The sequence below is a fragment of the Medicago sativa genome, chromosome 3 (assembly GCF_051527215.1).
Source record: "Medicago sativa cultivar Bolivia chromosome 3, Bolivia_mono, whole genome shotgun sequence".
Classification (NCBI taxonomy): domain Eukaryota; kingdom Viridiplantae; phylum Streptophyta; class Magnoliopsida; order Fabales; family Fabaceae; genus Medicago; species Medicago sativa.
The window spans coordinates 90,939,726-90,966,200 of NC_140751.1; the positions used below are offsets into that span (position 1 = coordinate 90,939,726).

At 34.4% G+C, this 26,475-nt stretch overlaps 3 protein-coding genes across 3 annotated transcripts; all 3 read right to left on the reverse strand.

Moving 5' to 3' along the window:
* Nucleotides 1–23: 23 nt before the first annotated feature.
* Nucleotides 24–6,067, reverse strand: LOC146941855 (dual specificity protein phosphatase PHS1-like). The gene is made up of 10 exons (XM_085755699.1): nt 5,723–6,067; nt 5,491–5,624; nt 4,589–4,790; nt 4,059–4,235; nt 3,804–3,964; nt 2,262–3,300; nt 1,719–1,865; nt 1,393–1,620; nt 814–971; nt 24–500 (listed from the first exon to the last, which is right to left on the reverse strand). The coding sequence occupies exons 1-10, from the start codon at nt 5,849–5,851 to the stop codon at nt 143–145; spliced, it is 2,733 nt and encodes a 910-aa protein (XP_085611825.1). The 5' UTR covers nt 5,852–6,067; the 3' UTR covers nt 24–142.
* Nucleotides 6,068–8,410: 2,343 nt separating this feature from the next.
* LOC146941856 (serine carboxypeptidase-like 45) lies at nt 8,411–12,093 on the reverse strand. The gene is made up of 9 exons (XM_085755700.1): nt 11,727–12,093; nt 11,539–11,637; nt 11,116–11,208; nt 10,955–11,034; nt 10,584–10,871; nt 10,236–10,360; nt 9,820–9,912; nt 9,581–9,698; nt 8,411–8,852 (listed from the first exon to the last, which is right to left on the reverse strand). Exons 1-9 carry the CDS (start codon nt 12,076–12,078, stop codon nt 8,703–8,705), a joined length of 1,398 nt encoding a protein of 465 aa, XP_085611826.1. The 5' UTR covers nt 12,079–12,093; the 3' UTR covers nt 8,411–8,702.
* A 5,776-nt stretch (nt 12,094–17,869) lies between these two features.
* Nucleotides 17,870–25,978, reverse strand: LOC146941857 (coiled-coil domain-containing protein SCD2-like). The gene is made up of 17 exons (XM_085755701.1): nt 25,410–25,978; nt 24,973–25,154; nt 23,756–23,837; nt 23,566–23,607; nt 23,423–23,485; nt 22,935–22,984; nt 22,814–22,841; nt 22,400–22,474; nt 22,181–22,291; nt 22,037–22,097; nt 21,731–21,847; nt 21,523–21,641; nt 21,305–21,374; nt 20,694–20,735; nt 19,825–19,865; nt 19,351–19,477; nt 17,870–18,282 (listed from the first exon to the last, which is right to left on the reverse strand). Exons 1-17 carry the CDS (start codon nt 25,779–25,781, stop codon nt 18,143–18,145), a joined length of 1,722 nt encoding a protein of 573 aa, XP_085611827.1. The 5' UTR covers nt 25,782–25,978; the 3' UTR covers nt 17,870–18,142.
* Between the last annotated feature and the right edge of the window lie 497 nt (nt 25,979–26,475).

Here is a 26,475-nt window from a genome sequence, read left to right on the forward strand (position 1 = left end):
TAACTGCAGGTAAGTAACCATAATGCAAGAAAAAAAACTAAAAGATTTCATATGCTACGTTGCAAAAGTTTTAACCACAATAAAAATTCCAAGAGACTGAAAAGTAAATCTTCAATGACCTTTTGTTGCAAGAGAAAATATATTAATCTGTCATTGAATGAGATTGCCTTTGAGTGGGGCTGACTCTCCCACCACGGCTAATATTCAAATTGGTTAATGCCTTTTGGATTTCCATTGTCATGGCACTATCAACACTCCCTGATGATAGCCTTTTATGTGACTTCTGAAGATGGATCTTAAGCGAACCGCTGCTCAGTCCAGCATTCTTACCACATATAGGACAAGTTTTCATTGTTGGTTTCCGCCGCTGCCACTCCATTGAAACCTTCCCATGCAGTTTTTTATCAAGTTCTTGTAAGATCTTTGCAAAACCATCATTAGGCTGCGCTCGGCTGTGAGCTTTTCTCATAGTATTCCATGCTACTGATAATGTGAAATTCCTGCATCACAATTCACAATTGCTTTCAGTTTCAAACTGTCCCAGATGTCACTTGCATTGATACTCTTAACATCAAGGAAGATAAACTTAAAATTGCCAATATCACACATACTGAACGATATTTCAATTGCATCATTGATAATTGTACAAATAAATATTTCACTAGCTGAAAATACCTATCTGATGAAATAATTTGTGATTAAGATTAAACTAATTAATTATAATAAATGAAACATTGATTTGGTTATGGAGGGCTGTCTCCAGAAAACATAAGTTTCAACTTTAGACAACATTGTGTTTATAGGTTTACTTACTTTCTGAGCATCAAGTAAGCAAGGAGTACAGTGACACTTCTGCTTCTCCCTTCAAAGCAATGAACTAAAACTCTCTGATCTGCTCTCTCAACATCTTCTATAAAATCACAAGCTTCATCAAATAGGATGCTGATGTCAGAATTCTCAGTGTCACACACCTGTTCAGATAGAAGAGTGAAAAGAAATATTAAGATTTATTCCTTGGCAGAATTTAAGAGGTCGGAACCTTTTGATGATTCGTCCTTTAAAATAGTCACTCAAAACTCATCAAGTCCCCACTCCAATAGAAAACAAGATTAATCCCATATGAAAATGCATAAATATATAAATAATATAAACAAGACTTAGACAAAAAGGAAGTCCCCATGAGCTTAACTCAGTTGGTAGGGACATTGCATTATATATGCAGGGGTCGGGGGTTCGAACCCGGGATTCCCCACTTATTCACCTTAAGAGGTGAACTTCTAGCCACTAGGCTACTCGACCAAAAAAAAAAAACAAGAAGGAAGTCAACCAACTCTCGTGCAAAAACCTTTGCAAATAAATTAGTAGAATAATCAGGGGTAAAAGATGACTTACAGAGAAGTTTTTGTAAGTAAATAGATCAGGAAATTGAGAATCTGATTGTCCAATTTCGTTAGCACACAAACACAGAATATGAGTGATTCCCAAGTGTTGCATTGTGTGTACAGATCGAGCACATTGTGCTCCACCAATGAACAAATTATTTGTAACAGCGGATGGTCTCTCTGTGTTTTCAACCTCAGATATCAATGCAATCCTTTCAAGGATATGCTCAAGTCTGACCTGAAAGTTAATGGTTATGAATATGTATCCTCTATGAATGGTTTGACTTTAATAATTCTGCATAACATTTTTCTGCATAACATTTTTAACTCAGATACCTTCAATTCATATGCATCAACAACGGTGTGGCTATCACTACCCTCAAAAAATCCTGAATTGAAATTGTTCTCCTGGCATAACTTGATAGCATCATTTTTAAGCATTTCATTCCAATGTTCCAATTCTTTATAAGATTCTGCATCAACCTGGAAAGCATGATAAAGAATAAGTCAAGAGGGAAAAAAATGCACGGTAAAAGAAATGTCGTGGTACATGTAAAGACACCAAATCAATTAAATAATAAGAGAAAACAAGAGGAAAAGGTAAGAGTAGTGTGTTTCTCCAAAATAAAAAATCAGTAACAATTTGCCCATAATTTATACTGTTACTCAGAAAAGCCATAGCCAACAATAGCACATCCAAGCCATTGTCCACAATAGTTAACATCGTTGACACAGACTTGCCATAAATCATTTTATTTTGCACAATAATCATCAAATAAAAACAATGCAAACAGTGCACCAAAACAATAACCTGGATAAAAACATTCGTAGAAGCAAGGTCAGGTGCTAGTAAACAGACTATGCTACCTAGAGACGAACCTTGGCAAATTTATGAAAGTCGCGGAGCTTAGCTGTAAAGCGGGAACCAAGCAAAGGCTCCACACTTCCTTTAGAGGATTTTCCATGACAACCTTCTCTTGATATAGGAGAAGCAGAGTCACAAAAATCTCTATTGCCTGAAGATGGTGATGCCCTTGGAACAGATCTCTGTGAATCTGAATCACAAGAATCTCGATGGCTATCATTAGAAAACTTCTCCTTACTTGTTGGAGAGTGACAACTACCAGTAGCAGGTGAAGGTGAATCTTCCTTTTCAGACTCCCCCGATGATATTTTGCTTATAGTACTATTAAATGATCGCAACAAGTCATCAAGTTTTTTGTGCAATGAATGTAGGAATACATGAAATCCTTGCAGATCCATGAGAGCAGCACGAAAACCACTGCGGAACTCACGAACTATGGATGTTATGTCACTTCCTTGTACATCAGCACTTCCTAACTTCCCTCCAGTTATATCATGTAACAGGTTAGAGGAAAACTTAGAGCTATTTAGTACTAACTCAACCAACTTAGGATAATTGACCTGATCATCTGCACGTTTTCCAGTTGGGGGTCGACGAGGAACACCAGAGTCAATAGCCACAATGTTGGAGCCAGTAAACTTTGAATCTCCTGATGTTTGACTTTTAAGGCACATGTCATCAGATGATTCTCTTATCTGTGTAAGATGAGAGCTTTTTGATCTTAATCCATGATTATGAGAACTTGATCTGCTATCTACTGAAATTGACCACCTTTCTTTCTGAAGCGTCCCAATCACCCCGGACCCATATCGGTTCATTGCAAAATCAAAGGCATCTCCTATTGTATCTAAATTTGAAGAGATTGTCTTTTCGGCCAATAACAAATTTGCAGGGTTCCCACGCCACCTAAGTTGACGGCATGGAAGCCTGTCTTCATTTCTGATAACAAGATCTAACATCATTACCCTGCCAAGGGCTGCTGATATTCTTTCTGCAGAATCCTGTGATTCAAATGCGCTAGAGCTTTCAAGCAAAGGAGAACCGTGTACATAACTACAAGATTATGAATCATTAGAATAAATATCAAACGCTATCTTGCAAATGAATAATTGACAACAAAATACAACTCATTATTCACTTTCATTTCATTGTTTTTCTGAGAAATAGTGATATTAAATTTAATCTAGTCACTCACAATTACTAACAATGCAAAATAAAAAGACCCATAATTTTCAAACTACCCCAACTTCCAATATATCACACATGGAAAGGAGCATAAAAAAATTATTTATTTTTTGGTTATGGCCAAAACTGTGTGACTGTCATATAGAAATTTTGCTTTTCAAATCGTTGCAGTAACCCAAATATAGGATGATATTTTTTCGCACCGCATTTGAAATTTTCAGGTCATGCCCTATCATGAACAGCGGAACATGACTATTAAAAGAAAATTCTCAAGAGGTAACAAAAGCCTCATGGCAAGCAAAGATATCTCTTGCTGCCATCAGAGCCACGCTGAAAACTTTTATCATATGAAAACTATATTTGAATTATACCTCAAAAACAAGAGGCACCGACTAAGCTCAAGTGCTTCCAAAAGTTCGGAACATGTCGTTTCACCGATTAGATCACTCTCAGAACTTGCTGAGTCCCTTGCTTTTTCTGCAGCTTTCTTTATTTGGAGCCATTCCAAACTGGTATTGTGAATGACTCTAGCCTGTTTCTTACAAATAGAAGTGAAATATGAATATGATTACTACAAATTACATTGCGGATGTCATAGTAGTTGAGTTAAGTAAGAAGGGAACAACCTGTGGAGTTTGGACTCCCAACCGCTTCGCGAATTCATATCCAAGGCGTTCAGACTGTGTTGCCATTCTTGACGACGATATCTTTATGACAGCTGCTGCTTCTTTTGGAGAAGCATCATCACTTCCCTGAACATTGAAAATGGCAAAGAAGACAACCCCTCCAGAATTTACAGTTACCTATGTGGACACAAATGAGAAGAAATGAGACAGAAGCCATGAAAATAAACAGTATGCACGCATGCTTCTGCACTACAAAAAGAAAATAAAACGCAACAAAACATTGATTAAATAAAATGAACATGCCTACACTAGTATTCTAGAAATATACTCGACACCTAGAAAGAATGAATTAACATAATAAGTGCTGATACAGCATGGAAGCTTTAAGCGAAATAACTGAGACAGAAACTAAACCAGAAAGATATTATAATTCTTTATAAACATTAAAAAACAAATAAAAATCACATATTCTTCATCTGCATAGTATTTGTGCACGTAAACAGTATAATGAGCATAAGAAAACATCAAACCTCAAGAGCTCTATTCATTTCATCCTCAGAATGTTCATTGCTGATGGCGTGCTCTGTGTGGTGAAGTGAAGAGAGCATGTCCCAAGAAAATGAACTTGATTCAATGTCCAACATTTCAGCTTTACCAAGCCTATCCCACAAACTAATTTCAGTTTGCTCGGGAAGCTGATCAATTTTTGCATCCTCTGCAGATTCTCTAAGACTATAAACAATTTAAATCAGTTACCAACAACTTTAGAAAGCATATTGAATCCATGACAAAAAATTATGACACCTTTTGTTACAGCTTCTTTTTTTTTTAATAATCATTTTTAAAAAAAAAATTATTCATCCGTTCGTTACCGATTTAAGGAAAATGAAAATCCAAAATCTAGTTCAAATTAGAAGCTGTTTTGAGTAGTTCCTCCAGAAAATCATTTTCGATAACTGATTTCAAAATAGAAAAATAAAATAAAAAATGTGATTTTCATTATGGTAAACAAACGCAACACACTTTTTTATTTAAACCTCTCACTGTTACTTCCCGGGTATGTATTATAATCACTTCAGAAAATTTTCATCTGTTTGTTACAGATTCTTTAAAAAATGAAGCAATCTGAAAATATTCTAAAAAATGTTTCAAATGAGAAGCCGTTTTTAGTAGCTTTTCTTAAAAATCATTTTCAGCAAGTGATTTTCTTTTCGGTAAACAAACACAAATCCACTTCTGCTTTCTTTTTAAAAAAATCAATATCTAAATAATTGAGCATCAAAATCACATTTTTTACACTCCTTAAGGCTAACATTCTACTTGCAAAGGGAAAAAAATATCAACATCTACAATATACTACTACATTAAAACGCTGAATGAAAATGAAAACAAGAAGAAATTAGAGAGTGGAAATAAATAGTAAGAAACAAACCAAAAGGGGAGAGTGGAAGAAGAGCGAGGGAATCCAGAGGAACGATGATTTGAAGTTCGTTTCCGAACTGATTGAAGCCATTGAGTGAACATAATAGCCGGTCCAGTAGTGATATCTCCCAACATACACAAAACCTGAAATCATCATCAAAAAAGTTTGAAACTTTTTGAATTCCAGAAAATGAACGAACCCAATTGAAAATAAATAGAAAATAGTAGCAACTTGAACATACCCGAGAAGTAACGGTGAGAGGTGATGATCCCTCAGAATCAGATTGGTCTTTACCCTGCAATGAGAGGGAAAAGAGACCTACCTGGTTTTGATTAGTGATTATTGGTGATACTTGTTGCTCTTTTGACATGATGATACACTTTTTGAATGAAAAAACTGCCGTTAACTCCAAAATTGACTAGTTTATTTACTACTTTTTGAACGGCAATGATGGAGGGAGGAGCCGGAGAAAGGGGTATAAAATAAATATAAAGAGTGTTAGGATCTATTAATCTGACGTTCCACAATTATTTCACTCAAAATCAAACTCCATTTTTGTCAAACCATTTGTCCTTCACTTGAACTCAATCATTTCATTAAAAATTACTAATCTTTATATTAGTGGAGTATAGTATAGTATGATTTGGAAAGAAAAAAAAAGTAGTATAGGACACCTCCGGTCACAAATATAAACAAAAGTTTATATTTTAGATTCATTCAATAAATGATGTATGTTGTCTACAATAAAGACCACATACATCATTTATTGAATGAATCTAATACATGGATTTTTGCTTATATTTGTGACCGGAGGATGTATATATTATTATTTTTTTGACAAGAGTGGTAGTATAGTATATATGATAGTGTTATTTATCGAATACTAATATTTTATCTTTTTAGAGAATTTATTGAATAATATATCTATCTATTAGTAGTATGATGATACGATGTAGTATACTAATTATGGATTGATTATAAGGAAGAGTAGAATTTAAACTGGAAAAGTTGAGGCAGTGGAGGTTGGGGGTGAGTCAAAAGAAAAGGTCGGTTGGGATGAGACAGTGTGTTTTGGCTATTTGTCTTTTGAAGAAGGGGTGGACTTTTTTTCAACGCTTTTTCTTTAAACTTTTCATTTCAAAAATCTAAAAAGAAAAACGAAAACCAAATTCAATTTTATTTAATTTGTTTCGTTTCCTAATTTATCATCCTGTTAAAATTTCCAATTTCTTTCTGAGTATCAATTTCTTTCCTTTTATTTCAACCGTTTCTTTCTTTTAGTAAAGTTATTTCCACGTTTTATTGTTTCTTTTTTAATATGGACTCAGGTGATTAGTGAAATCATCTGAAAATGAATCATTTGAGAGAATTAAGTTTGATTTTTTTGTGTGAACAAATTTTTGCCTCAAAATTGCTGATTAGTGATTACCATTCACATGCTTTCAAAGGTTTTAAAATATAAAGTTGACTTCCTGTTTTTTATATTCCCATCAAAACAATTTCAGGCGGCAAAAAGTAGTATAATATCAACAATTAATGTTTTTATATTAAATTAATTGTACTTTTAGTCCTCCATTTTATTTGATAAAATCAAACTTTTTGATCCTCTAATATCACAAGGAATTCAGAGAAGTCGTGACAAAGAAGACCGTGGAAGTGACGTGAACCAAACTAGAATCGCTGTATCATAACAAGTCTTTGGCTCATAAGTTACATATGAAACAACTACTTTATTCTTTAGGATGATAGAGTCAAAATCTATAGCGGAGCAATTGACATAATTCATATAATCATTGATGATTTACAGAACATTGAAGTGAACTTAATGATGAAGATAAAACTTTACTCTTGTTGAATTCATTGTCCAAATCTTTTGAACACTTCAAGGAAGTACTCTTTTACATAAAGGAATCCTTACTTTGGAGGAGGTCTGGTCGGTGTTAAGACCAAAGAACTAACTAACCACACTTAAAGACTTGAAGGTGAAGAATAGTGGAGAAAACACGAGTAACCGAAAAAAAAGTGAGATAGAGGAAACTGAACTAAATCAAAAGCAATGGGGCGCCAAGTCAAAGTATAAGCGATTCAATTGTGAGAAGATTGATCACTTGAAGAAAGGATTGTCCCAAGTTGAGGGACAAGAGATTTCATGCAAGTTCACTTGTATCAAAGGAGAGTTATGAGAGTGTGGAAGCGCTATTTTACTAGATGATACTTGGTGTTTTGTTTGAATAATATAATATAATATAATATTTTATTTGTTTTTTAATCGTTAATAAAATTAAAAATGTAATAAACAAACAACATTTTCTAAAATAAAATATAGTAACAAGTAAGCAATCAGTACAATCCAAAATGATTCTTGAACATCAAAGTTTTGATACTAAAGCGGACATATTATTTTTTGCCACTTGTGTACGATGAAGAGAGCTGGTAAACTGAATTTACCAGACCAATTTTTTGTGCCATTCCTTTCTCTTGTCACATCTTTTTTCATTGTTGAATGTATTTACCGTCTATTTGGAATATTTGCAGAGCACAAATGTCATGAGAAGTGCCTTTCTGAACAAAAGTTGCTCCTTTGGGCCAAAAATTAGTACTTGAGCATAACCTTCCTGAATAGACATTTTTGTCTTCTGAATTATCCTACCTCATCTTTTTATAATCAACACCCAGTTTCCTAGATGTCATGAACTCATGATTTCAAACCTTATAGTATTTAGGTAATCGCTCTTTAGGCACCAAGCAAGTGTCGAATGGTAGTTAATTAACGTTCGCATCACTTTTATAATCGGTTAAACCTATTTAAAAAGTGTCGAACGGTAGTTAACAACCGATCTGCAACGAGTTTGAGTTGCTTGTGAGCAATTATGCCTAAAGAGTAATGACCTTGTATTTATGTCTTTAAATCCATTGTTGGCCCAAAAACTTAGAACAAGAATCCACTTGCATTCTCTTCAACAACTTTTTTACATAATCTCTTCACTAGACTTAATTAACAGCTCAATAAAGAACAAGCAAGCACACAAAAACTCAAGTACAAAAGGTTGAAAACCAAAAAGGCCAAAAAAGTAATATAAAAAATTGGCCAGCTTTTCTTTTTGACATTCTGCACAGTTACTACCACATTCCTTTACTGATTATTAGATATTAAAGGATAATACTTACTTACAAGTTACAATCTCAACTAAATAGTAAACACACAAAAGGGAAAGGGTGTGTCAGAAAACTTCAGGTAAAGGCCTTCCTTCCAAGAATGATTTGAATAGCACGAGTGATCTTTCAGGCTGTGAGAAAGGAGCTTCATGTGCAGCACCTCTCACTGTGGCAAATGAGAGAACATTGCCATAAACTTGAGTCCACCCACCAACCTAAGTTTCATTAAAATTTATATTAGTTTATCATGTATTCTACACAGTAGATACGATCCTAAGCGTACAATACCTCATAAAAGTGGTGCAATGGTTAAGGTCGTAAAATGGCCTCTAGGAGAGCCTAAGCCACACACGAGGGCTGAAAACCCCTGTAGCACCTTAATCTCAACCTCAGCCTCAACCGGAGACTAGTGTTCCGTACACTAAAAAGTCCCACATTACGTAAGAACCGAGGCTATGTTTAGATTATAATCATCTACTCCCTCCGTCCCTATATCTAAGCACCCTTTTATTAGATCCAAAGAGTGCTTACATATAGGGACGGAGGGAGTATTATCTTCAATCCATTGAGACGTCATTTAACTAAGGATAAAACTGCGAGGTGTTACACAAGACTCAAAGCAGACAATACTTCATAAAGTCGGTACGAAAGATTTGAGGTCGAAACAAATAGATATTACTGAATAGATGCTTTCATTATACTGTTGTTGTGAATACAGACATAATAAAGTTCAAACAAAGAATAAAATCTACAGTTCTGCACAGAACCCAATTGACAAAGACTAAAGCCAATGGAAAAGGATCTTTCCACTTTGGGGGAAAGAGTAGTCAGTGATCCCTAGTGACTCCACTGAAGGCTTTCTGGTCACTTATAAAATGGAGCCAAAATTTTGACAGTGATTTCTCAACAATTCAAACACGTTATTTAATTAATATATATTTACCTGTTGGCCTTCAAACCATACTCTGTAAGGAACTGTTGTATTCAGTCCTAATTGTCTAGCCAATTTTTGAACTAAGCTTCTGCTTCCAGTCAGTGGAATCACTGAGTCTTGATCTCCACTGTAGCAATAATAATGCACATTGTCATGTTAGTTTTATCACTAAAAAAACATGTATGAACCCTCTAGTTTAAGCAACAGAATAAATCAAAAAACAGAAGGAAAAGTTGTACACTTCCTACCTGTAAATTAGGACCTTAACTCCAGCTTTTATCAATGATCCAACAACAGGAAGTGTTGGCACTTCCAAGTTAAGCACATCATAGTCCAGGACACTGTTACCAAAACAGACAAAGATCATCAGTGATCACATGGATTGGTTAAAGCAAAAAAATCATAGCAGACAAGTACTGATTTTTCAATTTTCATAGACCAGTGAAGCTAAATCATTGGCCTAATAAAATTACAAGTTATTTTAGCTTAGTGAGAAGGACCAAGGTTATAAAACAGGTCCACGGACAACGATTTGGGCTGTGACATTAAGGTTTTAATGTCTTCGCAACCTCAAATGAGGCCGCATAAACCACATTTAACTTTTATTCTAAGAAATTAGAGAATGCGTCCACAACTGCAATTTAAAACCTTGAGAATGACTTACTTGCTGCAGACATCCCACTTGCGAACTCCAACAAGTTTTGCATGAAGTGCCTCTTGCACATCTCTCCTGTTTAAGTAGTTTGTAACCTTGTCATCCACACATACATCTATCATTTCATTTGCTTGCTACAAGGACACAACAAAACAATCTAAGTGAATTAGCTAAACTTGAAAACTAACACGTGTTGATGTCGATGTAGACATTGACACAAGTGATTGCATTCAATTATTAAATTCTGTCAAATTATTATTGGTATCGACGTGTCAGTGTCATGTTAGTGCTTCAAAGACTATAAGTGATGGAAAAGCATGAGAAAGGAAAGGATACAAGAGAAGAGAAGACACTCACTTGAGGTTGAGGAGAAATAACCTTGGACTGTGACAGCACAGAGGAAATGCAAACATCAAGTGTGACATCATATTTGTCCACAAATCTACTAGTTTCTTTACTCACCAATCCCATAACCTTTGAACAAAGAGGTGAAACTGAGTCTCTATTGTACTCACTTACATAACGAGAGTAATTACACACTCTAGTGAACATGTTGTAAGTTGCATCTGATATTAGTCCATGTGACCAAAAGAATTCAGCCCTTGAATTGAAATCAGTTGCATATTCTAGAACTGGATTCCCCAACTGCAATTCAATTTTGGTATCAACAGCTAGAAAATTGTAAGGAATAAAAAAAAAAAAAAAATCATCAACGTAGAATTACTTACAGCTATGCCTTTAAGATTGAATATCTTGTTTCTTTTGTTCATTTCAATCATAAGCTTTGCAAGTTGAGGAACATAATGACCTGAAATACATGCATAAATTTTGCAAATAAATAATGATTGCTGTAACATGTTTTAAAAAGCAGTAAAGGTGACAAGTTTACCTGCATAACTTTCCCCAGTTAGAAACAAATCTCTGTTTCTATATTGAGGAAACTTGTTGAACCAACGTTCCAGGAATACAAGATTGTCCCTTGCTTAACAATTCAAAAAAGCACCGTTTCAGATTACAAAATATGTACAATAAAACCATCATCATCATACTGATATCAAAAGTATATAACATGTTAATGTTTGACTTTGAGTAGATAACAAGACATGAAGAATAATAATGTAAAGTTTCATATAAAAGTTAGAGACACATGTTTACAATAAATCACTGTTTTATCTTTATCTAAACTTTTAAAAAGCCTAAGAAAGTATAAAAACATAAGATATACTACTTTTTCCAATAGAAGTAGGATTTAAAAGAAGTTTCTAAAGATGAAACAATTTTAGTACCAAAAAGATTCAATAATAATGAATACCTGTTTCCTCGTCATTCACTGTTGTTGTATAAGCAGAACTACCTTTAACATAAGAAAATCCAACTCCAACTGGTGTCTCCAAATAAAGCATGTTTGCCTCTGCAACACAAAAAATAACTCATTCACTTGAGAAGAATTCAATGAATGCATGTCATTGTGGAAGAGAATGTGACAAGAATAAAGTATACCTTTATTCCAACTATGTTCATTTTTAATAAGAAATTCACCATTTGGTCTAAAGGGTCCATTTTCTGAGAATGCACCTACTCCAAGAGAAGAACAACCAGGTCCTCCATTGAGCCAAAGAACAAGAGGTTTTGAAGATGGATCAGTTTCTGATTCAGCAAAATAGTAAAAAAGTGACTTGTGTTTTTTGTTATCAACTGTGACATATCCTGAGAATTGTTGAAAGGCTATGTTTTGAGGTTGTCCAGGAAGGGTAACAATTTTGTCTGCATGAGAATGAGAAGAGAAACAAAACACTTTAAAGGTAAAAAAACTCAAATGAAGAAATAACATAGCCATTGTTGTCATTGCCATGAGAGAGAGAAGAGTGTAGAGAGAAAGAGTGATGGGGGGTGGTGTATTTATTTAAAATGATGATGATGACTAGTGTTGTGAGAAGTACAAGGTTGGGTGTGGTGGGGCAATGTGGTGGGTGGAATTTGTGTATTCTAGTCTATTATAAATATGATTACAATTTTAACTTTTTTAATGGCAGGCCTGAAATTGTTGTTGAAAGAGATGTGACAGAGAACAATTACCACGATGTGCTGGGTCTTGTCTATATAACTATTCTCAGCAGCTAATAGATAATTATTACTGTATACTTATAATTCTTCAAGTTGAACGGATGCATGCATGTTTGATATCACGGTGACTTTACAAAATCTACCTGGTGTGTGCACATTTGAAATCATGATAGTTTAAGGTGATTTTGTCAAACTTATCGCGAATCGAAATATGTGATTATTTTGATGTTATGAAAAGAAATTAGATATTGGAACGTGAGATTTGCATTGAATTTAGGGGGATGGATTCCAATTTTCATATATGAAAGGGTAAAATACGATCTCACGAGTTGAGTTTAATAAGGAGATATTACATATTTTACTCTTTCACATGAAAATTACATATGGAAAACCATTTTTAATTGAAGGACTCAGAAGAGTATACCTTCTAAACGGTCTCTTAACCTGAATATTTCAATTTTTACTTTTTTTTATGTGAGATCTTAACCTGAATATTTCAATTCAGATTTGGTTAGGATTATGATCCACTACACCATTGGAGATGGATAGCATGATGTAAGAACAATTTTTCTTGAGAATAAGTTCTTAAATCTTAAAGAAATTAAATGCTTAGTCAATTGTAAAAATTGTTTAAATTTTTAAGAGTTTGTTATTGGAGTGAAAGTTTGTTGAAGTTGTTAACCATATTTGACTTTGCAAAAGTATGTTAAAACCCCCCAAAATGAGTACTGGCACTATGCTAGCAATAAAGTCCTTGCATTTTTGCGCTTTTTGAAAAAATTGGTACAACATTTATCCTCTTGAATTTCGATTGCAGCAACCGGAGGGTCTATCTATTCCATGCAAAACATTATGAGATCACCTTTCACAAATGTATGTAAAACAAGATGTACATACCATTTTAGATCATCTTTCACAGATGTAGACTCATTTCAATTTTCAATACAACTTTTATCATTCCCAATACAATATAACTTTAATTAATACTACTTTCATCATTCTCAATACAATATATTCAACTTTCCCCTTTATTTATACATTTTTCGTGAAAAACCAAATTGGGCCAGATATTCTGGAACGGAGGGAGTATAACAAAATGTAATTTCTTTTGTCGGTACACTAAAAAAAGTGATAAAACCACCTAAAATTCTTTCACAATCGTGAGATTCGGAATTCAAACCCAAATAAATATATGTTGTCTACACTACATAAAATTCTTGGGTCTGTCCCATTACTAAAAATTGTATGATTTTAATAATACAAAATAAAAGTGTAGGGTAAAATGGTAAATAAAATCTGCCAAATGGGCAAAGGGAGAATAAATTTAAAAGACTCGTTAAAGATTTTGTTTCCATGTAAACGTACGTTTGAAGTCAAAATCGGGCAAGCTTACGGATTTAAGGTCTTAACTAAAGATAAAATCAAAGTTTATTTGTCTACTTTTGAAGGAAGTTTATTTGTCTATTGAAAATCAATTTTGTGCTAAATGCATTTTTCAACTTCAAACCAAACATGCACTCATTCCTGTGTATTTGGTAGAATTTGAAGGAAAAAAAAGATAAAGAAGTATTTTATATATGGGTTATGATAGAAGACACCTTTTATGAAGGTGTCTTTTATCAAGTTACTCTATGAGCATTTGTTAAAAGACACCAACTACTTTTTATGAAGGTGTCTTTTATCAAAGTTATAACTAAAAAGTGAAAATCACACCTTAAGGTGTGACTTGATAAAAGACACCACCAAAGGGTGGCTTGTAACATAACCCTTTATATATCCAATAGGTCTATAGAAATATTAGTAGTTCACACTTCACAGCATCTTAGGGAGATGATGATGACATTAGATATGCAAGGTATACAACAAAGATACACAGTTCCTTTTTGGTTTTCCAAAAAAAAAAAATATTTGATTGATTAGTATTTCTTGATTAGAAAGTACAAGAAAGATTTGCACATCGACAAAATAAGTGGTTACAGAATGAAGATTCCAAAGAAAATAGCTACTTCTGTAATGACCATTAAATATTAAATACATGTGGCTTGTAAAAGAAGTTATAAAATAAAAAGCATATACTCTAACACATCATTAATCGTAAGACTTGAGTAATGAATATGCATACTTTCCCTTTTTATTATATTTTCTGCTTTCTTTTCATGCAAAGAATACTAGTATATAAAAAAAATGAGTGAGATCTAGAATGAGTATGCTGTTGTGTTGAATAGACCCAAAACCAAAACATCTTCAAGTGGAAATCAAATCAGCCTCAGCTTAATTCTTTAGAGTCTAATATTTTCATTGTGGTGGTTAAAGACTTATCTTTATGTACTTATGTGGGAATGAACTTGTTCTCTTTGACCATTTGTGAAAAGGCTTTTCTTATAATCATAAGAGAACTCCTTGATTCTTTTTTCTTTTTTTCAAAAGCTTTTTTGTCCTTGTGATACAAAAGTAAATACACCCTCACCTTCATTTACAAACTCACATGCTAGCCTCTAGGGAGCCACATGTTCCCATCGTGCCCTCAAACCTTTCCACGCTGGTTTCTTGTGGGACCTTTCTCTATTCAACATTTCAACCAAACAATGAGTGGTCGGTGAAGATGACATAACTACGGTGAATCGTTATGATTATGACGAAAATTATATTCCGTAGCTTTAATAAAATTACAATTTTCAAACATACATATATCGCTTTGCTTATAAGTTATTAGGTTTTTTGAAAAATTTCTACAACTATGACATGAATGACGGCATTAAGGTTTTTGCAATTTCTCGAGCTGTCAATTTTGGCCTAACCAAATGGACTGGCTAAACGGGCCAATATCTTAGGCTGTGCGGAACTTCTTAATTTCATGTTCGAAAATAACCATATCATTTTGGCCTAACTCAATTGACAATGCGACTAGAATTGAGGTTGTTTCAGTCACATTTAATTGCGACTAAGGACCACATTACAACTATGATTTAAATCTTCTGTTAGTCATGTTGTGGCGCAATTTATGGATGTTTATGCTTTGGCAAACCTCTCAAGTCATTTTGAATTGACCAATATGCTTAGAGATGAAATGAGAAAGATGGTCTAGTCATGGAATAATAATATTGTAGAACCTTGTCCTTGGATTGGACCACTCTATCAGCAAAGGTATATAGGTTTTTTTTCAGTTGCAAAAAGGTATATAGGTTTTAATCTTGTTTGCCTAAGACAAGGTAGAAAAAAATGAAAGATAATGAATATGAAAAAAAGAACAAACCATAAAAAGACAAATATGATCTAGATTCATATGGTGGACTCTGATTTTTCTGTTTTATATGCGGCCTAAATAAAACTAGTAAATGAGAAGAAAATGGTCCCTACTTTAAAACAGCTTTTACAAAAGATTTCAGGTTTTTCATCATTATAAGCACTAGTGTCACTGATTTTTTGGCATTCATATCTTTATTAAGTGTGGAAATATTCTATTCATTCTCAAAACTTGAATTCTAGTCCCACAAAACCCCAAAACAAAAAGCAAAAGAAGAGTAGGTTGATTATAATGGTTAGGAAAATTTATGTCACGACTAAATATTGTAACAAATTATATGTATAGAAGTGGTTAGAGTGGCTTTTTTAGCATCATAGTTGGAAAATGTGAGAGTGCAATTGAAGTTTATACTATGCTTTTTAATCCTTGCGAGTAGGGCAAAGGCATGCCTTTTTGGTGAGTAATCTTTCGATTTATTTTATCCTTTTTCCCTCAAAACTTGGGTCCTTTTTTCACAAAAACTATAAATTTACACAAGTGGAGAAAAAGTTGATCCACTTTTACTATTAAAAAACGCAGGCCTTCCTTCTTTTTATGATCTGGGTTGCTATTCACAAGCCACTGTTGGCTCCACCAACCTGAACAACAGGACCCCCGCGTGAGTACATCACCATCTCATTCTCACATTTATATAATATATCTCGACGGATAAAGAATCATTTAGGTCTTTGAGACGATGTTATTTTGGTCTTCTTATTGATCATTTTAGTTTTCAAATGTATTTTTTAAGTCAATTAAGTCATAAATTATAAACAAAAACGACACTTAGATCAAAATATTTGCAGAGTACCACGCATCTTCCCCTACAAGGAATGGCCTTGCATGGCTTATGTTATAATCTAATCTTACTGTCTGCAGAATCTAAGCATTGGGTCTTTACAATTGTAAGGATTAGCCATTCTTAGTCTCTCTAATTAATTAAATAAATTAAATGAGAATTTGGCCGTTTAAATTAAAGAGTACTAATAGATTTTATATATCTAAAAGAAAAGAATACTAATCAATTTAGTTTATCCACCAAAATATTTTCTCTGAAAAACATCTATTAAAAGCATTAAAAAAAATTATTCATTATTTGTAGTGATAATTAGAAAATTAATTAACGATTTTTAATTTAAGAAACTAAATTATCATCATTATTTAAGAAATTTCAAAAACTAAATTTTCTGATCTTTATAACTTTTTATTAAAGAAAAATGCTGATTTACTATGCATTTTATTTTAGATCGAATTAAAGGAATCTCAACAAATCAAACCGATATGATTCATAAAATTTTAAAAAATAAAAAATATTTGTCCTCGTGAGTTTAGTTCAGTTGGTATGGACAATGCATAATATATGCAAGGTTTGGGGTTCAAACCCCGACCACCACAAAAAAAAATATTTAATTGTCCATGTGACCGGTCCAATTGGTTCAAATCAACTCGATAATTTATCTTTCTTTAATTGTCCATGTGACCGGTCCAATTGTTTCTTTCTTTAATTGTCCATGTGACCGATCCAATTGGTTCAAATCAACTCGATAATTTATCTTTCTTCAAAAAAAAAAAACTCGATAATTTATCTATTTTCTTTTTTACCTTAATATTATAAAATTAGTTGTAGAGTAGTTAAACTCAATCAACTTTTTTCATATGAATAATTTGATAATGATATCATAAAAAATGGACAAACAATTGGATTTAAATAATTAACGAGCTTCATGAAAAAACAAATTGTTCTCGAGAACTTAAATTTGATTTTTGCGTGAAACTTCACTTTATTCACTTCTTGTCCGAATTTCGCATTACTAGGGCCTCTCTATCTAAGAACCAGAGGGTTCACATAAAAAATAATAAAATAAGGACAGCTCTCAATGGAGCTCCGATGTCACGTGAGAAATGGTTAAACAACATGGTGGGAAAATAATGTTTACTTTGTAAGCATATTTTCTCTTTTATTTTCTTAAATATTTTATTTTATTTGCTAACATGATTTTAAACTCGTCCACATGCGCAATTGCAGCTGCAATATTGCTTATGATGTGGTCTCTGCAACTGCATCATACTGCAATTGAGGTGTGATCTTTAATAATGAGTACAACCGCAACAGACGATTTTTCCCATGTTGTTGTGAATTGCGCATTGAACTCGTCTGAAATAACTGATGGTCAACATCCGCAATTGTGGTGTGATCTTGAATAACTTATACAACCGCATCAGACGATTTCTCCCATGTTCGTTCAAATCTTCTCATAAAAAATTAACTAACCAACTCCACTAAAAAGCAAACAACTAAGCAAACTAACTGTAAATATTAACAAACAAGCTCCTCAAGTTACAAAATTCGATTAAAAGAATGAGGAAAAGAATCTCAGTTTCATGTAATTTATTATCACAAATACTGTCTTCCTTTCCTTCCAACTTAAAAATTCTTACTTCCTCTGGTATTCGACCCAAATATGATGTTGAAAACATGGTGTACAGAAAAGAAAGGGAAAAAAAAAAAACTTGTATAGAAAACTAAACAAAAATATACAAGCAGGCCAAAGAATCAAGGATCGGACAATCACGATGAAGTGTCTGAGTCGGAAGCAGGCTTATGATTGGCAAGTGCCGACTCTGAAGGCTGATCGATTCCCTTGCGAGAAGCTTCCCAAAGTTGTTGTTCTATACCCAGCTTCCTCAACTCCAACAAATCCCGCTCAACTAGAAGGAAGCAGAATGAACAGAGGAGTTCATATACAAAACATTCATTTACATCAAAGCAATCAAAGCAATACAAATTAAACATTTGAGCACATAACAACACAATTCTCTCTTTGAATTTCCCATATTTGCCTCCCAAACCCAACAATAACATTACCGACATCACAGATATCTTTACTTGACCGGTTTCTGAATTACGGCTGATTAGTAATGTTGCAGATTCAGATAAAAAAAACAAAACAAAATAGGAAGCACATGGCCGGTTTGACCACACCAACTCGGGCACAAATAGAATACAACTGAACATGGATTTGACAAAGCGTCAACCATTCGAAACCCATACATGCAGGAAATTTCGTTTTTGTTTACTACATGCCAGTAATATCACTAATTCCCATGATTGTCAAGAAGTCTAAAATCCAAAATAGTAAGGAAAAAAACAAAGTAATACCTAAGGCATGAAATGATCTAAATGAAATTCAATAGTACTTTGTTGTTTCCCATTGGTGGTCAAATATCTAGACACTCAGTATATCAAGTATTTTTAGCTCCCGTATATTAAATAAATCAATGCCATTTGCCACACAAAAATTCATAGTCATGCATATGGTGCAAATGAGCAATGCGGAAACAGTCATGCTACGCTAATCTTCTAAATATTTTTAAATAAAAACCATTTCAATTCAAAGGGTAATTAGAATAATTCAAGGTTCCTGGTGATTGGTATCCACATAGAAGCCGTCTCTATAAAAATAACTGCTCATTGTCAAACGCGAAGATGGTTAATATAGTAAGTACTTCAAGTTTAGATCAAATCAAGCCTAAAAATGAGGTTGTTTGACTAATATTTTCATCTGACCTATTATCCAGAATAACTTTCTAAAATGACATCACAATCAAAGGAGGAAGCTTCCATGGGAAAAATTTCGTCAATCAGCACACAACTCAAAAACTACGTCTACAATAATGCGCTTGCACCCGGTAGTTTCAAACACCATTCACTGGCAGCTAAAGAACATATTACTCTCTACGGAACCAGAAATAAGATAATAAGAATTATGAGCTTACCATCAACAGCATCATGTGAAGTTGGTGACTGTCCACTGCGGGCAATCCAAAACCGAAGCCTGTCTTCTGCAATATCTTCCTCCACACCATGAAATAAAGCTCTCCTCCAGAAATAAGTTAACCACGCCTGCAAATATTTGTAGCTTATAAATTGGTCATCCAAAACATGATTATAGGAGCGTCCACTCAATATTTCATATCAAGGATTGTAGTTCATGAGAGAGAGAAAAAAATCAATCCACTCAATTTCCTAAGAAATAAATCTGACTTAAGCAGAGGGATATTCAAAAAAGAACGCAAATATTTGTCAGATAACTGATTGCTGATTTTAAGAGAACATTTACACAAGCTTTAACCACAACACTAATGCTAGTAGAAATGAAAATTCTGTAACAACATTTTAAGGACAGGTATTACAATTTCATAGATTGCATCGTACAAAGTTTCAGAATCTTCAAAGAAGAAGCAACCAACCTCTTTGAAAAGAACGTCTTCGGCTTCCTCTTCACTTAATTCTGGAGTAAACAGATAAAAGAAAATTAACAAGTCATCATCAGGTGGTCTTCCATACACATTTCCATTTATAAATTAACGGCTAAATGCAGCCATGTCTATCTAATATACAAGCAAAAACACACCGGTAGCCAGAGCCTCGTACATAAAGCTTATCCCGTAGAAGAAGTAATTCCATAAATAATAGGTAGTGTATATTGTCCAAAGTCAATCCTAATTTCCCCACCAATTGAAAAGAAGAATAATATAGAGAAGTTATTGAAAATATACAAGCAAAATTTTACTAGTTAAAGGCTCTTAGAAATTGTGGTTGGGTCTTACACAACCCCGCAAAACTGGCATGTGAGATGAGGATTGCCCCCACTTATAAACACATTGTCAGACCATCTCTTATCCGAAGTGGGACAATTTAACACACACACCCTCACGCCGACATCTGGAGCGTGGATATAAATCGTGGATGGCCCAATGGATCTTGAAAGAGATTCTCATACCATCTTAGTAATCGTGGTTGGGTCTTACACAAACCCACAAAACCGGCTTGTGATGTGAGAATTGCCCCCACTTATTAACACATTGTCAGGCCATCTCTTATCAGATGTGGAACTATTTAACAAAGGCAAACAAATACATTCTATAATGCAGATGGTCGTGGACAACCTAGACACTTGTAACATTTCACAAGGGTTTTTATATCTTCAAATTTAACACCACTAAAGCACACCAAATTAAACACAATAAAAGCATAAATCTCATCCAATACTGAAATTAAAAGAATAGGTAACATCAAATTAAACCAAAAAACCAAAAGCTGACAACTTAACGCTTACCAAATGCTTCCAAATATTTAGCATCACCGGGTGATTTGGAATCTGAAAATAAAATTAAAACAAGCGAAAAAAAATTATAATTCAAATCATCTTCTACAAAACCATTCTGCTTTGGAACACTAACATAACAATAGATGTTGAGAAAATAATTCAAAAATGAGCACATAAATAAGAACAAGGGAAGCCCGGTGCTCAGGGCTCCTGCATACGCAGGTCCGAAAAGGGGTCCCTCCATTTTTGGTGTATTGTACGCAGCCTTACCCTGTGTTTTACACAAGAGGCTATTTCCAGGACTTGAACCCGTGACCTTTCAGTCACATGAATAAGAACAGTACAAAATATAACCCTCTAATTACTAAACTCAAAAAAAAAAACTCAAAGATTCTGGTACCGATTTCTATCACAACCACATATGACAAATCGTTACACTAAACCACCGCATCAATCAAACAAAAAAGGAAAGGAAATAATCCAGTTAATATGGTAAGAATTGTACCCGCTGCAGGTGGAATATAGATAGGTGTCACAGATCAAATGAAAGAGCTGAGAGTAATCAAATTGATTAACCAGAAGAGAAGTAGAAAAATAAGATTTGAGAAATAATCATTTACCTAAAACAGACTGCCGAATCAAATTTGGGCGTCTGTGTTGGGCTAATGCAAGCACAACGGCATCCTCAACCTAAAAAATAAGAATTTTATTTAAATATTGATAGGAACCGAAATTATGTGTGGTAGATACGAGCTCCTTACAATCAGAGGTATCCCTCTGTACAAACACAAACAACAAAACAAACAAATAATCAACTTGAATAATATTCATTAAGAACCTTCAAAGAAGCAAGTTCCCTCAAACCCATCTCAACTGAAAGCATACTCTCTATGTTTCCTTCCCCGGCAAGATCATTTATATCACGAACAGTTTGGCTTCTATCTGAACCATCAGTACCTAGTCCAAGCTGTTTAATTAGATGTACTGTAACTAATTTAAGAGATAAGTTATTCAAACTAAAGTTTAGAGAGCCAACTCATGCTCACTTTTGTTCCAAGATTCCTCCTTAGCCTTTTGTCCAGCAGAGATGACAAGTTCAAAAGGAAGAGGAGCTAAAGAAGACCAATGTTCATACTTGGACTGTGCTATATCTGCACATATGCCTTAAAAGCATGGAAGTAACAAAAGCCACGTAAATTATAAGCACACATATGTTAGCAGTAATAGATGATTAATTTGTGTTTTTTCATATCTTTGTAAGTTGTGTTTTTTCAGATCAAAGAAAAAATAATTAATTGAAGACTGAGATTTTCTTTTTCTGCAGAAAGTAGAGAGCACAAGCAATTTGTTACCATGTTTTACAGAAAGACCCCAGTAGCGAGCAAGCCAACATCTCTTCAGGACCACTTCCTCCTAAAAGACATAAAAAAAATTAATTGAGACCGATGGTAAAAAGTAAATACTTGATAATTCTCATTTTAATGAAAAATACTGACCATTTCTTCTTGGGTCAAAATCATTCTCTGTGTCATTGATTGAAGAGCCTTTGCTACGGCTTCGGCTTCTTGCCGTTGTTCCTCTGCTGCTGCAGCGTCATCTTTTAGGTTCTGAACAAAGAAAATAGAAGCTATAACTTGTACCAGAGGATATTGATCAGACCAGGTACGTGGTACAACTAAAAAATGAAAAGAAATTCACAGTTCCTTCAAACCTACCTGAATTTCGACACGAAGGGCTGTGAGATCCTCATCCCTTTCATTCCGTGTTTGTTTTGCAGCCATGAGAGCAGCCTGTGACAAAAATATTGAGTACTCCAAGGATATTCTTTGAGTGAACCAGCATTTACGAACTTGTTGCTCAAAACACACAATTTAAGAAAGAATATAGCTGCAACTGGAAACAGAGCTTTAGGTACAAAAAAACAAGTTTATACAACCAGCTGCAAAATCGCCGACAAATCATGACCCTTTACACAAATATGCATACATGCATCCTTCTCAATAATACTGAATTAAAACTTGAAGAGCTAGTATAGTGGCTTATCAAGCAAGGGTGTCAAGCACTTAAAATTTCCTATCATCAATAATTTCATAATTCTGTCATGTCTAATACCCATTCTTAGTGCATACCTCTCTTTGACGCAAAGCAGCTTCTTTCCTGCAAATATACCAAACAAAAGCCATGAACAAAAAAATGAACAAAATAGTTTCAGCTCCGACCAGCATATAAGGGAATTTAAAGCCAGGTTACCTGCTCAGCAGTTTGGCTTCCAGGGATACACCTTCTCCAAGAGAAGCAACCTGCCAAAACCAAAACGAGCAAGGATACACATATCAGCAAACATAGCATGCACAGTGAAAGCTATAAAAACAAAGCAACTTTTATATGTTAAGTAGATCTTATTTCATACGTGTACAAACCACTGAGAACAAAAGCATAGTGATTGTGCAAAATATGGCATCAAAACTATGGTATTGAGATTTTTGTTAGCAACCAAAAAAGTGTTTACAAGGGTTTCCCCTTACAACCGTGAAACTTAGTTAACTTCTGATTGTTCCAGCATGTGACCCCATCTGTACAGTTCCTGCTATGTGATCTCCTACTTCATAACCGTTAGTGTAACTGACCCACTAACCTCCTATTGTTTATTCTTTCTTGTGTACACCTTCCAGACCCTATTTTTATGCTCAGGCATATGCCTAGCAGTTTCAAAGTTAATAAGTAGCAAATAATCTCACCTGTTTCTCGAGTTCCCTGGATCTGGTCTCCACTTCTTGGCGTTTTTCCTCTGCTAGTCTTAGCTGAGTATAACCACGTGTTTACATTCAACATCATATAAAATGAATAAGAACTGATTTTATTTCGGTGTGAGAAAGCATACCTTTTCTAATAAAGCATCGTTCTCTTCTTGTAGCATATCAAGCTGCAATATCAATAAGAATCAGCTTTAAAACTCATCATTTAAGAATTGCAAAACAAAATCAACTTAAAGCTTGAGAATTAACATAACCAACTACAAGGATCATCAGATTGATTTTTTGGAGACAAATTGATGCATGTAAATACTATACTTCATCACGGAGCGCAGAAGCTTCGCGCTGATCTCCCGTGTCTTTGGAGTTAAGTTGCCTGATAGTGATGTCTGGTGGAAACCTGAAATCATAAACCAATGATTAAAATTCAAAGATTGAATCAACAGTAAATACCTATTAGCCACAAACAACTGTAGTGCAGTACACACACGCCAATATAGATAGATATACGATGTCCATAAATAAATACAGATTAAGATCATTCAGACATAAAAATGAATCAATTGCATGCACGTGCAGAGGTAATTTTTGACTAAATAAAGACTAGATCCCAAATACTCGACCTCCTAATAAATATGATCAGAAAATAAGGAGCAAGATGGTAAAAAGAATTCCTCTTATATATGTCCAAAATAAATAAGAAAATGATAAGAGAAACACACTAACTTCGACAGAGTGATGGAGTGATGGCTACGTTTATACTGCATGTCAACCCACTTTATTACCTTTATTTAGAGAACAGAGTGTTTTGAACCTTCAAATAACTATCCATTACAACAGCTTCCAATCTTTTGGATTTAGTTTGCGAGTTAGGAGGGGAGGGAAGGCAGGCCTTTGGGGGGGTAAGGACAAAGGAAAGGGACCAGAAATGGGTGATAGTCCCTCCCCTTGCATGAGGGGTTTACTTTTCTCCGTAAAATTATAACCCTCCAATATGGGTGAACCTAGAAAAAGAAAAATTGGGAAGGGACTTTAGAGGGTTTTGGAAAATTCTCTAAAATCCTTTTCCTCTTTTTATAGTATCTGAAACTAAACAAAATATCAATCATAAGCATTCTCTGTCCTCCCCTCCAATAATGTTCTCTCAGACAAGGTGAGATATTTATCTCTCTTTTCCTTCTCTCCCCTAACTCCGAAACAAACCATAAAGATAAATATTTCAACTGTTCAGAGATTATACAGTCAAACCCTACAAAAACCATATTGTTTATAGAAATTTCAAACAACAAACCATTGAAGTAGTTTAACAAGTGTTTTGCATGTCCATGTCTAGCTCTTCTAAATTTATCATAAATCAGCTATACGGTATTATAATACAAAAACACAAACTCTACCAAGGGTATTATAATACTGAGCTAATTCTATTTATACTATTATTAGCTCTACCGGAAAGCTCTACAAAACACAAAAACTTGCTAATATATGCCGCAGCTGAAAAACTAAAACAATTGAAGTGATTAAAAAATGCACACTACCTCTTCTCTTTATTCCTGATTGTTGGAGGATCAATCGGAGGTACCGCCATAGGCGTTCGTATGGTGGATTTCGGAGGCGGCACCACTGGTGCTGCTGCTGCTGCTGATCGAACCGAAACCGCCGGTCTTCCAGCTGATGATGAACGAACTGATTGAGTATGCTCTACAAAGTTCCGACCTAACTAATAAAAACATCAAAATCTTATTAGCTCAACCAGAATTTTGCAACAAAAATTCAAATAAAATGCATAATCTACAAAATAAATCCATAAATCAGATCAGATCTCACTTAATCACTATTCCTAGCATCAAATTACCAACAAAAGTTCACTAAGCTCAAAATCATGTTGAATTCCGATCATTATTTTTTTCTCCACAAGTCAAAAAACGAATTGATGCAATTAATCACGTAATTGAATCAAAACGGCGAGAATTACCGCAGGAGAAGGAGATCTATTCGGTCTCGCAACGGAAATCGGAGGGATGGAGTTAGCATTAGCACTAGAATTTCTGTTACTGGAGAAAGAAGAAAGAGCAGAAGGAGGCGGAGCACTGTAACGGAAATCGAGATCGTCATCCTCGTCATCGTCGTCAACGGTTTGAGACGCCATGACACGAGCGAGACGCTGTGCGGCGGCTTTAGCGGCGACGTTTTGAGTGCGTTTGATGGTGGAGAGACCGGTGGAAGTAGGACCGAGCCGTGATTGAGGATGCGCCGGCGACATCACCGGCGATGATGAGCCGGTGCTGCTTGAATTGCCGCTCCACTGCCGCGTGTAGACTGGACTCTCGGTTCTTCTCCGGTCCATGATTGTGAGGATTTATGTGGAGAATTTTGCGGAGATTATGGTGGATTTTCTCGGAGCGAGATTTTCTCGAGAAAATCGAAGGAAAGTTTTTGGAGAAGAGGTGGAAAGTTTTATTCCGTTGGAATCGTGTGCTGGTATGTAGGACAAAACGACGCCGCTTCTTGTGTGTAATAATTGTGTTCGCGGGAGAGAAGACTAATGTCTACTCGGAGAGATACCAAAACGTGTAATGTCGTTTTTTTTCAGAGATTATTACAACAAATCATTTATTTTCACCAACATTAAAAAAAGAGAGTCATTTATTTTGGCGGCTTCAAAGTGAATTTTTTACCAAAGCTTGAATCTGAAATCTGCCTCTATTTTAAAAATAAAATAAAATAAAATAATAATTATTTTGATCCATTAATGTGTAACGAGTAGCTATAATAATTTCTGATGTATCGAAATTTTGAAATAGTTTCTAATTATGCGGTATGTTAGTCAAAATGGTCTCTTACGTTATAATGATTCAATAATATTGTCGTATTAGTCCTTTAAAATTATAGTGTTTACTCGTCACACATTTAGACACCGAAATAACTATTACCCCAGTTTAAGATATATCATTTTACAATGATATCAAACTCTTAAAGTTGAATCATAAGTATTCTTTTATCAAACATCTATATAGAACAATGTCAACATTAATCTTCTG